Consider the following 13603-nt stretch of genomic DNA (forward strand, 5'->3'; position numbering starts at 1 on the left):
AGGGAATTTATCTTATTTTTACTTTTCCTTAGTGGAGGTTACTTAATTTCTACAATGCTTTTATGGCTAAAGAAGCACAGAATACCTAGGTGGACACATCCCTTATTTAGCAAGAAGAAAAAATACATGTTAGGGTTTGTTCTAAGGGTGTTTATAATATGTAATATTAATATTAAATATACAATATGTTTGAGAACCTGTGAAAACTGAATTGCGAGAGAGAGAAATGATTTGTTTGGCCTTGCCACAAATGAATGCTAAATAGACAAATACAGAATTTTAGGAAATATGCAACATTCCTTCATACACAGAGCAGCTGGCAAACCTATTCCACATGTGTCACATTCACCTAATTGTGCCTAAAACCCAGTAGGTGCTCACTGAACATTTCTTAGAACAGTAAATACACACTACAACATAGCTTCCGTATTCATTCTCACGTTTCTGGCAAGACTTTCAAAAGATTGTCTCAATCTATCACTCCAAGCAGTTAATGAGCCATGTTTTCAAGTATTAAAAAGAAGCACATTTTGGAGAGAAAAGCCACAGGCTCAGCTTCATTTTCTGGCTTTTCAGACTTCACTATCTCTTGCTTAAACTTGGCTAAGATCTTAACTTTTTTTTTTTTTACATGTCACACATATGCTTTTCTAGAACTATTTCTGCTGCTTTATTTTAATAACTACATAATCAATAATACCTTTCAGTAATTTCCATTTCACAAGTGTTTTTCTCAGATAATTTTAATTCCCTTTGAAGACACTGCTGCTGCAATTTGAGGTGAAGTGATAAATAACTTCCTAGCAAGAAGAGGAGAGACTAGAATCCCACACATTTGTCTTGGGGGCAAGATGCTCCCCTTGTACACGTGCTCTGACTATTAAAAGATCATACAGTGTCCCAGCAGAAAATGGAGTGTGATAAATCACTATTCTTTTTCAGGTAGGTTTCAGATTCTTAAAAGAATTGGAAAATATCTCAGATATGGAGTAAAAAATATTGTTTGAAGAAACGTGTTGTTCACTAGGTTCAAACAGAATCACTGACTGTACAGCCAGAAAAGCTGTTTTTCTGGGAACCAGAGTCACAGTTTCACCCTTTCAAGCAATTCTGCATTTCCTGTCATTCTTCCTCCATTATCCCTACCATGGTTCTATCTGAAGTCTTTTCTTTCTTGTCCTGGACCAAATATGCTGAAGGTCATTAAACCGAATACAGAGCTTCAGTCTGTTACCGAAGCAAAATTGGGTCCGCTTGCCCATAGGCAGGAAAGCCAATCTACTGACATCGGGCTGTGGTAAAGGAAAGTGCAGTGTTCATTGCAGGGTGCCAAGCAAGGAATTCAGGGCAGCTAGTACTTAAAAGACCCGAACTCCCCAAAGGATTCCAGGGAAAGGTTTTCAAAGATAGGATGAGGGAAGGGGGTTGTAGGGTGTGTGATCAGCTCGTGGACATTCTTCTGATTGGTTGGTGGTGAGGTAATCTGGAGTCAACATCACCAACCTTCTGGTTCTAACCATTCTGGTGTTTATGTGCTTGCAGGCTGCATGTAGTTCATTTTTCCCACTTGGTGCAGGTTTCAGTATCTGTAAAAGAGCTCAAAGGTCATGGCTCAGAATATTATCTATAACCCTTGAAGAGGAACTAAAAGTCCTTGACTTTGTTTAACAAGTAAACAATTATTATTTTGTCTTGTTTGACTGTTTTACTTCCCTTCTGGATTTTCTCACTTCTGTGATTAAATTTACTCTCTGGAACTCAGGAAATGATTTTAGCTAACGAGAGGATCTCAGTCTTTGTTTTCTTTGGAGAAAGAATTCAACAAAGAGACTAAGATTGCAAGGCAGGCACAGAATTCATTAGAAGCACAGAACATGTGGGAAAGCAAAAGGCTAGCTCACGGAGTGAGCTGCGTGCAATAGGGGTAGCTTAGGTTGTTAGTATGGGGTTAATCTTCCAGGGTTTGGGCCAGGGTGACTCCCCTTTTCCCTCCCCTACGATAGTGTCATCTGCAATTCCTTATTTGGGCTTCCACCAGGCTCCATTTTGAATCTTTCCCAAGAACACCTAAGCATAACCTATTGGGGGTGGGTGTCAAAATTGCAATGCTAATGATATTATAATGATATTACAATGTAGCCAAAGTTACTAGAGGACGACTTGAGAACCCCCTCTGCGCATGTGTGGGGCTGGGAAATCTCCTTGACCACAAGAATGTGGAGGCTGGGGTGGACCCTCTCATCTTTCATCCAATTAGGGCTCCTAGTCCCAACAGTAGTTTATCAAAAGGGTCAGCATGAAACCAGTTGCAGCAGGTTACCCCGAAGCCTATCTATCTCCTACCTCAAAGCACACGCTGGCTCCATGGTTTTCACCGTCAAGAGTTTCTTGCTGAGATGTTGCAAAGTTTCTGTTTTAGATGCCATTCCAGGGAATTCCCTGGCTGTCCAGTGGTCAGGACACGGCGCTTCCACTGCCGTGGGCTGGGGTTCAGTCTCTGGTCGGGGAACTAAAATTCCACAAGAGCGCAGCACCGCCAAAAAAAAAAAACCCCAGCCGTTCCTCCATGCACCATGGCCGCATTAAGTGCAAAACAAGTAGGTGGTTTTGCTTCTGCTTAATCCTTATGCATGAAGAGGCTGTCCTTGGGCCTGTCCCTGTCTTTCCTGCCTCCGGGAGGCCTAGGAGGCTACACTTTTTCTACAGACAACAGGCAGTCAGAGGACATGGGATGGGGGAGAGGAATCTGTTCTAGGAAAGTCTCCTAGGGTCCTATTAGGTTTCAAGTTGTTGAAAAGCGACAGCATAGCTGAGAGCTATGAGTGCACATAGAGTATCATTATAATATAGTGTGTCCCTTTGGATGTGTAGATTTGGGAACTTGCTCTGTTTCACAGTGTGCAATAACAGGTCACTAAACTTCTGTAAGTATTCCTGGACTGCTCTCCAGAAATCTGGGTGCGTCCCCTTTAACATCAGGGGACGCCCCGCCCACCGTTGGAGACTGGGAACTCCGCTTCTCAGTGCCCTTGAAGGAGTCTCAAAGCCACTACCAGCCACTTAGGGAGTGAGTTCTGCTCAGATCATAGACAGAAGTGGTGGCAGCGGAAACTACATTACCCAGAAGCAGCTACGGTGCGAAAGCGGCGGTGACTGAGCCAATGAAAGCTTAGGGGGGGGGGTCGCATACGTGCGTGCTCATCGCCTAGGGGCGGGACTTCCGGCGTTGTCTCTGGTAGTGTTTGGGTGGTTGTCGGGCTGTTCACCGGTTCAGGGTGTCGGCGTCGCTTGGTGGGCACCGAGGTGACGGAGCGAAGAGTGGGAGGAGAGAAGTTGGTCCCGCTGCCCAGAGGCGGCTGTGAGGTCCCCTGCGCCCGTAGTTGACGGTGGTGCCCTAGTTCCCGACCCGCTCGCCGCCTCTCCCGGCTCCGTTCTTCCCACCGGCCGGTGACCGAGGCGGCCCTGATGAGGCCGGCTCAGGTGGGTGCTGCGTCTCCCGAGCCCCCACCCGGCCCGACCCCCGCCTCCGAGTCCCAAATCCGGAAGGAGGTGGGTCCGCTCAATTCCTTGCCGGTCAGCCCCAGAGTCCAGAACAGAGGGCGGCCTTGGGAGGGGTCCCTTTTCCACCAGTGGACTGGGGTGAGGGAGAGAGTACCCTCGGGGCCGCCGGTGCACGGATTGCAGGTGCTACGGAGTTGGAAGCATTGGGGAAACCTGGGGTCGCTTTTGTCGGGGACAGAGGGGGACGAGGTGTCTCACCTGAAACGGCAACCTGAGCAGGTAGAATTCATGGAAGGTTGTGAAGGGATTGGGGATGGGAGAACCGTGTTCAGAGTTAGAAGTTAAAAATTGGGAGAATAGGATGCGAATGGAGGCAGGGAGACTGCTGAGGAGACCACCGCGATAGACCCCAGGAGAATTATGGCAGGGGCTGGGCCAGGAAGGTAGTGCGACATTGAGAGATGGGATGAGATTCTGGAGAAATCTCAAACTTGGAGGAAATGGGATTTCCTGCTGCATAAAATACGGTTGTAAGCAAAAGTAGGGAATGAAGTACCATCCAAATTTTTTTGCCTGAACATCTGATAGTGGGGAGATGAGGAAGTCAGCGCGAGGAGCAGGTTCAGGGGGAAGATCATGAGTTGTATTTGGACATGTTGATCCTGACATGTATCAAGTTGGAGATGTCACCAAATGGAGATACCATATGTGGAGGTGAACATAAAGTCTGGAAGTAGAGGAAGGGGACAGGGTTGGAAATATCAAAGGCATGGAGGGTGTGGACTGGACCAGGGCATGGCCTGGGGATCAGATTGAGGAGGGAGGCTTAAGATTGTTTTTTTTGTTTGTTTGTTTGTTTTTATTTTTGGCTGCATTGAGTCTTTGTTGCTTCACGCGGGCTTTCTTTCTCTAGTTGCGGTGAGCAGGGGCTACTCTTCGTTGTGGTGCGTGGGCTTCTAATTGCAGTGGCTTCTCTTCTTGCGGAGCATGGGCTCTAGGGTGCACGGGCTTCAGTAGTTGCATCACGTGGGCTCAGTAGTTGTGGCTCGCAGGCTCTAGAGCGCGGGCTCTGTAGTTGTGGCGTACAGGCCTAGTTGCTCCGCGACATGTGGGATCTTCCCGGACCAGGGCTCAAAGCCGTGTCTCCTGCATTGGCAGGCAGATTCTCAACCACTGTGTCACCAGGGAGGCTTAAGATTGTTACATGAGATGGGCCCTGTGGTGAGGGAGGAGCGAGAGCTTGAGGGGAGGACATGAGGGCTGGGTGCTGACATCCCTGGTGCTCCCTTCAGAAAAGAGCAGACCTGACATAGGAGGGCTTCTGGCCTGTGTCTGTAGGAAGGGAGGCCTGGATGGGGTAAGGAGCGTCACTTCTGTGGAGCCTGCAGTGTGTGCTGGTGTGGGTTCTCCACTTGCAGGCTCTACTGATCCTCAGGGCCAATCCTGATGGAGCAAGGGGAAGGTAAGCCAGAGTGGTGCAGCCAGTGGGTCCTAGACGAGGGCACTGCCAGCTCACCTCCAACCCTCAGGGCAAGAGGGATGATCCACTGCTCCCTTTTGAGGATTATTTAATGGGTAGGCCTGGTTGCTGAATGAACTAATAGCTGACCTGCCTGCTCAGCCCCTTGCTACAACTTATTAACTTAAGAATGTATGAGGGCTTCCCTGGTGACGCAGTGGTTGAGAAGCTGCCTGCCGATGCAGGGGACACGGGTTCACGCCCCGGTCTGGGAAGATCCCACATGCCGTGGAGCGGCTAGGCCTGTGAGCCATGGCCGCTGAGCCTGCGCGTCCGCAACGGGAGAGGCCACAACAGTGAGAGGCCCACGTACCGCAAAAAGAATGTATGAAAATTAAACACTAATTAATCAATATTCCTCTAAATACATACACATAGGTAATTAGAAATGAGCCTGTTCACTCAGTTAAATTTATGCAAACACTTTGTAATTGGCTTGGCATTGATTTACCTCTAGGTATTTGCTTAACAATGCCAAGTTTTATATATGACATCCTCTGAGATCTTAAAAAAGCAGTAAAAATAAAGACCCCAGTTTTCAAAACTCTATCACTTCAGTTGCACTGAAAATATATACAAAACCGTTGTTCCTATGGTCAGTCATAGCTGACACATGGTATGTACTCCTTACGTTAGATAACAATATGACCCCTGTGAGGTTGGAAGCATTCTTAATCTTCATAAACTTTTTCTTTTCCCTGAGGCTCAGGGAGGTTTAACCCTTCTCCAGTGTCACTCAGCTAGTAAGAGACAATACTGTTTTGTGAGGAACTGAGCTTAGACTCTCAGGCTGAGATCTAATTACACCAGGGTAGGGCAGAAGTGGTGGTCCAGCTCTGCTGTAGGATCCTGCCACTGTTACCCATTTCACATGGCTTCCTTCCCCCAGGGTCCCATGGCAGTGGCAGAAATGCTTATGGACCCTGTACAGGTGAATGGAGGGGTCCCACCTCTCACCCATCCCAATTATCACCCTGATAGTTTTATCATCCTGATCTGTATGCCCTCAGGGAATGGTAGTGTCCCAGGACTTCTATCCCTTTTTTGTCTCTTGTCTCTGTAGACCCTGTGCTTTCACCAGGTCCAGGATCCTATATTTAGTCCCAGGTTATATAGAATAGTTCCATTTCTGACAACTGATGGGGTAAGATATGGCAGAGAGTCCTGACTACATTCAGGATTCTGAATGTTCAGACAGTTGCAGGTGATACTGAGGTGGAATGTTCAGAGAACTGCAGGTCTCTGTTATATCTGGTGGGAATGGGGAGCTGGGATAGGGGTTCACAGGTATCAGGCCTTGAATGATAGCCTGAGGTCCTGGTTCTCTCATCTCAGGTTGATGGGAGGTACGGAAGGTTTGAAGCAGAGGAGGAAGGTGCTATGACTCATGTTTTAACAGATTCCCTCTGGCTGTAGAATAAAAGACAGACAACGGTGTGAGTGAAGGTAGGGAGACCTGAGAGGAATTTCTGCAGTCATCTAGGTAAATGTTGGTGGTGGCTACATCCGAGTGGTGGTTATGGAAGTAGGGAGTGGTTGTTTTCTGGATGTGTTTTGAACTAGAGCTGCCCGTGTTTTATTTATTTTTTTAAATGTATCAGTATATTTTTAATTGAAGTATAGATGATTTACAGTATTGTACTGTCCATATTTTATGTAATGGAGAGTGAGGGACTCAAGGAAGTGGGCTGATAGGAAGAATTGGGGATGACTTCATGTTTCTGGACTTGTTAGGAAGGATGGATGCCTCATCAACTAAAATGGGCAAAGTCAGCTTTAGGAGGAATTTTCAGGTGGAATGAGAGTCCGTTTTTGTCCACGTCACAAATGTTCCAGAGACACCCAAGGGGAGGTGTTGAGTGGGCACTTTTACACAGAGGGCTGGAGTTCAGAGGACGGATTCAGGATGGAGACAGCCACAACAGAGTGGCTGTGTGGACTAAGATGAAGCCGAAGGTAAGATTTAGGCGGCATCATTTCTAGTTTATGGTGGTGATGCCATTAGAGGACAAGGAGTGAGAGTGAAGGGCCTCAGGACTAAGTCTGTGGGTTGGGTACCTGGCTGGTGGTGATGCACATCACGAAGACAGATGAGGGAGCAGAGTGTCCTTGTCTGTGCATGACAGCGGGATGTAGGTGTGAGAGTCTTCTGAGGCCAGAGCGGACATGAGATGGATGTTGAGGGAGGAAATGGGATCAGCTAGGAAAGTCGCTAGACTTAGGGTGCAGTGACAGTGTGGGTGGGGAGGTCGGTGTACCTGGGCTTCATGTGAGGAGAGAACGTGCTGACTGCTTATGGGACAGTCTGTGCAACACGGAAGAAGGAGAGGGCTAAGGGGACATGAGGTCTCACATAAAAAGGGTGGCTGGGGAGGAAGGAAAAAACAGGGCCAGGTGGTGAGACCTTCTAAGAAGGGCTTGGGGCAGGCCCTGGCCCCAGGGGACTTTGGTGTTCAGGGGCAGGACTGGGCTGAGATGAATGCTGGATGCATTTCCATTCACTGCCTGGATTCCATGTGCAGAGTACCCTGTAAGGAGGTGAAGGAAGTGCCTATGGTGTGGGCTGGGGCTGTCTGTGGAACTGTCACTGTGGAAGGGTTAGAGTCACGAAGAAGGTGCAGTCCAACGAGTGAGATGCAGGTAAGGAGGAGTGTGAATGGTTGGTCCTGGCCCTGGCACTGGGCGCTTGAGGACAGGGACGAGTCTGAATGTGTCTGAGGGTCAACACCTGGGGAACCCCAGGGAAACTGTGTGGCAGGAGAGGGGTAGGGCCCTGCATGCAGGTCCAAATTCCATGGTGGGACGTGTGGGAGGAGGGATGGATGAGCAGGAATGGATGTGTAGGGGGAGGGCTGAAGGTCCTGGAAAAGGAAAGGGAAGTGCATCAGTGATTGCACCCACAGGATTTTAACTAGTGGAGACGAGTGAGTCGTGATACAGAGAGGCCAATGACATTAAAAGACAGTTTTATTACTTATATTTCCCAAGAGGAGGAGGTACACTATGTAACAGGGCTACCTCTAGAAGCACCAGATTCGGTCAGGAGGCGTGAGCACAAGCTAAGGGACACCAAAGGTCAGCACCTTTAATAGACTTTTGAGGGAAATGCAGGGAGGATTGGATGAAAAGTTTATGGGTGACTAGTTTGTATAATTCTGTGTACCTGGGGTATGGGAACTGTCCCTAGCTGTCTGTTACCTGGCCCTGGGCTGCTTTAGGGCAGGGGAAATACTGACCTGGTTCGTGAGAGTTAGTTAAGGAGTTGGTTGAGAGTATGGGCTCTGGATTGCAAGGGAGATGTAAACAAATTTGGCCATTAGTTTAGCCCTGTAATTAATGGATGGCAAATAGATAAATACAGAATCCACAAAAATATAGTTAAAACAAGAAGCTGTCCATGAACCAAACTCTTCCAATTTTGGCAGGACCGTGTGGTCTTTGAGGACGTGGCTGTGTATTTCTCCCAGGAGGAGTGGGTCCTCCTTGATGAAGCTCAGAGACACTTGTACCATGCTGTGATGACGGAGAACTTTGCACTTGTGACCTCCCTAGGTAAGGTCCACAAGCTCAGCCAGTGCCCTGAGCTGTGCTCTGTGCTTTCCCTTTTCCCAGGGGGCAGCTCTGTACTCCCCACACTTGAGACCACTGGTACTGCTTCCTTTCCTGGTTTCCTGGCATATGTGTTGTTGGTGCCGGGGCTGGACTGTGTGTACAGTGTCATTTTTCTTCGCAGGGAGCCCCATCCCTAATACTCCGAGTCCTTCCAAGATAGGGCTCAGGAGTCAGAAATCTAGATTCTGTCTGAGACCCCTTCAGACTTGGCCTGTTCTTGGTTGGGTCCTCAGTCTAGATGCTTGGACTCTTGTTGTGCCAGGCCTTACCCCTCCCTCTTGCTGACATTTCTTAGGGCCTTCTGTGCCAGGAATTTTAGCACCAACCTAATTACTAATTTGGGGAACCACTGATTGTTACTACAGTCTCCCCTGTGAAGTTCTTATAATTTTAGAATGCCGAAAGCCCTGTGTTGGATCTCTGTCTACATGTGCTGGCCCCTTCTTTTTCTGTCTTTCACGTAAGACTAACCTCTTTCGGGTGCCACATCAATGCTCACCTGCAGCAATGGGGAGGACTCTGGGTACCTGCTAGTCTAGCGTGGTCACTACTACATCAATGGCAGGAGACACTCAGAAGTACCCGGGCTTGGTGTGAGGTCCTGGGAAAGGGTGTGATGTCAGAGCTCGGAACCTGTCCTGTGTTCACTATTGATTGATGCTTGGATCAGTGCCACACCTCATTTCTTCCCCACTCTTATTTCTTCTGTCACACTCCAACCACACTTTTGTGACTCTCACTTGTCACATGTTCTGTTTCATTGCTCCCTTTGCAATGTTCAACATTTGACCTATATGTAAGATATCGTGAGGTCTGCACGTATCCTTATATAGTCCTTGAACTTTAGCATTTCTTTTGTATCAAGTATTTCTAGATCTGGGCACAACCTTCGACACAGTGCTCACCTGTCACCAGTAGCCATGGCCATGTTGACTTGGAGGCCTGCCTCTCCTCCCTGCTCTGGTGTGAATGTTTGTGTTCCCCCATGTTCCATATGTTGAAAACCCCATGCCTAAGGTGACAGTATTAGGAGATGGGGCCTTTGGGGTGATTAGGTCATGCGGGAAGAGCCCTCATGAATGAGATTTGTGCCTTTATGAAAGGGACCCCACAGAGCCTCCTAGCTCCTTCCAGCATGTGAGGACACTATGAGAAGTCTGCAACCCAGGAGAGTACAGGCTGATCTGTGGGTTCAAGTCTCCAGAAGTGTGAGAAATAACTTTCTGGTTTTATAAGCCAGCCAGTCTGTGGTATTTTGTCATAGCATCCGAAATGGACTGAGACAGTAACTCATCCTTCAGTCCTTGCCTATTGTCAGGGCTCTCTCATCATGGGAGCTATGCAGGCCCATCTCTGCACAGCAGACCTTCCTCTCTCTGGCTTTAGTCTTCGGTGTGTCATTTCTGATGGGGCTGCCCCTTCTACCAAAATAATCATGCACTTCACCGGCATTTCTCTGCTTACAGGTTGTTGGCATGGAGCACAGGATGAGGAGGCACCTTCTGAGCAAAGTGTTTCTGTAGGGATGTCAGAGGTTGGGACTCCAAAGCCAGATCCATCCACCAAGAAGGCCCAGCCCTATGAGATGTGTGACCCACTGTCCAAAGACCACTTGCACCTACCTGAGCATGACGGAATGTACCCTGATGAAGGGCTGTATATTTGTGGGGCAAACCTTTTCCAGCACCAGAAGGAGCAGATTAGAGACAAACTTTCCAGAAGGGATGAGGGGCAGCCTTCATTTCTTACCAATAGCAACATTCACTCGGCAGAGAGGACCTTGACATGCAGCAGAGACAGAAAGGACTTCCCAGGCAGCATAGGCCTTCTGAAGCAGCCGACCCCTCACAATGTGGGGAAGCCACACAGGGACACTGAGTGTGGGGAAGCTTTTGATAGTGGGCAGAGTGATTACAGGTGCACTCAGTGTGGGAAAGCCTTCCGTCAAAAACAGATCCTTGTTGAGCACCAGAAAATCCACACTGGTGTAAGGCCTTATGACTGCAGCAAATGTGGGATGGCCTTCATTAGAAAGTTTCACCTTGTTCAGCACCAGAGAATCCATACTGGAGAAAGGCCTTTTCAGTGCAGTGAATGTGGGAAATGCTTTAGGTACAACTCCACACTCATTAGTCATCAGAGAGTTCACACTGGATTGAGCCCTTATGAGTGCAGCAAATGTGGGGAATTCTTCAAGTACAATGCCAACTTCATGAAACATCAGAGAAAACACAATGGAGAAAGGCCTTATGAGTGCAGAGAATGTGGAAAATTCTTTAGGTACAACTATAGACTGGTAAGGCATGGGAGAGTTCACAGTGGAGAACGACCTTATAAGTGCAGCGAATGTGGGAAATTTTTCAGGTACAGCTCCACATTCATGAGACATCAGAGAGTTCATACTTCAGAAAGGCCTTATAAGTGTAATGAATGTGGGAAATATTTTAGGTATAATTCCACACTCATTAAACACCAGAGAGTTCACACTGGAGAAAGGCCTTATGAGTGCACTGAATGTGGGAAATTCTTTAGGTACACATCCACCCTCATTAGACATCAAAGAGTTCATACTGTAGAAAGGCCTTATGAGTGCAGCTTGTGTGGGGAATACTTTAGGTCCAAGTCCAAACTCATTAAACATTGGCAAAATCACACTGGAGAAAGGCCTTACGAGTGCAGTGAATGTGGGAAGGCGTTTAGGTACCACTGCAGACTCATTAGACATAAGAGAGTTCACAGTGGAGAGAGGCCTTTCGAGTGCAGCGAATGTGGGAAATTCTTTCGATACAACTCCAACCTCATTAAACATTGGAGAAATCACACAGGCGAGAGGCCTTATGAGTGCAGAGAGTGTGGGAAAGCCTTTAGCCACAAGCATATACTTGTTGAGCATCAGAAAATCCATACTGGAGAAAGGCCTTATGAGTGCAGTAGATGTCAGAAAGCCTTCATTAGGAAGTCCCACCTTGTTCATCACCAGAAAATCCACACTGAAGACAATATGAGTGCTGTGAATGTGGGGAATTCATTAGATACAACTCCAACCTCATGAAGCAGAGAATTCACAGTGGTAAAGGCCTTATGAAAGGGCCTACTGTATAGTACAGGGAATTATATTCAGTATCTTGTAATAACTTATAATGGAAAAGAATTTGGAAAAGAATTATATATATATAATATATATATAAACTAAATCACTTTGCTGTACACCTGAAACATTGTAAATCAACTATACTTCAATTAAAAAACAAAAGACCTTACAAGTGCAGAGGTTATGGTAAATTATGTACTACTCCTAACACTGGAGAAGTACCTCATGAGTTATGTTGGAGTGGGCCTTCTGAGTACAGTGAGCATGGAAAGTTGTTTTGGTACAGCTCCCCACTCGTTAGACATCGAGTTCACACCAGACGAAGGCCTTCTAAGTACAGTGAATGGAAGTCTTCAGGTGAAACTCCAACTCCATTAAACATCTATTTCACAATGGAGAAAGGTCTAAGTGCAGCAAATATGGGCATATGTTCAGCCAAAACTCCCACCTCATTCAGCACCAAAAAGTTCACACCAGAGAGAGTATTGCAAATGTGAAAAGACTTTAGCAAAATGTCTGCTCTAATCTGTCCCTGAGAACTATTTTTTTTCTTTGATTGTGGTAAAATATATGTAACAAAGTTTACCCTTTACCTTTTAAATTGTTGGGTGTAGTGTGTTTAAAAATTCACATCTAATCTCCAGAATTTTTTTCATCTTGCAGAAATGAAACTCTATGCCTCTTAAACAACGTCTCTTTCTACTCCTTCCCTACCTCACCTGGCAACCTCTTTTTTACACTCAGTCGATTAATTTGATTACTCTGGATGCTTTATACAAGTATAATCATACAGTTTTCACCTCTTTGCAACTGGCTTATTTAGCTTAGCACAATTTCCCCATGTTGAAGCACTTGTCAGCATTTTCTTCTGTTTTGAGAAGGAATCAGAATTGACCTAAGTCATGGGGAAGGGTTCTGATGGTCAATACAGATTTGCCTGATATGATGCTATTTAGAGAAAGAGGAGATCCAGATTTTATATGGAATATTTATTAACAGCTTTATTGAGGTACTGACATACTCAATTTCATATTAAAATTGTAAAATGTATTTTCACATCTGCACAATGGGACTATCACCAAAGTCATGAGGGCTTCCCTGGTGGCGCAGTGGTTGAGAGTCCGCCTGCCGATGCAGGGGACACGGGTTCGTGCCCTGGTCCGGGAAGATCCCACATGCCGCAGAGCGGCTAGGCCCGTGAGCCATGGCCTCTGAGCCTGCGCGTCTGGAGCCTGTGCTCTGCAACGAAAGAGGCCACAACAGTGAGAGGTCCGCGTACCGCAACAACAACAAAGATAGGTCACAGTAATGAACATGTCCATTACTTAATGGAGTTTCCATTAGCCACTTTGTATTCTCTCTCCCAAGCCTACCCAAGTTGCCATCTCCAGGTAGACATTGTAGTTTCCATTTTCTAGAATTTCATATAAAGGGAATCCTACAGGTTTCCTTGTTATGACTGTTTTCACTGAGTGCATGAATATATTTTTAGTATTATTCATGTGTGTGCAAAGGAATGACACTAAATAAAAATAAGGAAGGCTTTGTTATGTATTAGAGCTGCATTGTTTGTAAGAAACGTGTTTTTTTTTCTCACAATGAGAAAAAGTTGTTTAAAGTGGGAAGTGAAGTTGAAACTAAGTAATTTAAACTGAAATTCAGTTTCATATGAATTCATTATAAAAGAAAGAATTTTGAACCATCTGCGTCGTACACAAGCTTCCACTGACACATCGTTCTAGATTTTTCTCTTATTTGGCTTCTTTTTTCTAGTCGTGTCTTTAAGCTATATCTTTGTATCATAAAGGTTCTTAGGGAATTTTAAAAATCATTTTTTGTGGTAAAATTCACTTAACATAAACTATCATCTCATTATTTTA

General features: G+C 46.3%; 1 protein-coding gene across 1 annotated transcript; it reads left to right on the plus strand.

Annotated features, from left to right (window-relative positions):
* The first annotated feature begins 3258 nt into the window (after positions 1-3258).
* LOC112397975 (zinc finger protein 548-like) lies at positions 3259-12315 on the plus strand. Its single transcript, XM_024742325.1, is given in 5 exon segments — positions 3259-3480; positions 7543-7660; positions 8446-8572; positions 10099-11622; positions 11625-12315. Coding segments are annotated over 4 exon segments (1848 nt in total). The 5' UTR covers positions 3259-3480; positions 7543-7573; the 3' UTR covers positions 11735-12315.
* Positions 12316-13603: the final 1288 nt, after the last annotated feature.

The sequence above is a fragment of the Neophocaena asiaeorientalis genome, unplaced genomic scaffold (genome assembly GCF_003031525.2).
Source record: "Neophocaena asiaeorientalis asiaeorientalis breed wild unplaced genomic scaffold, Neophocaena_asiaeorientalis_V1.1 scaffold582, whole genome shotgun sequence".
Classification (NCBI taxonomy): domain Eukaryota; kingdom Metazoa; phylum Chordata; class Mammalia; order Artiodactyla; family Phocoenidae; genus Neophocaena; species Neophocaena asiaeorientalis.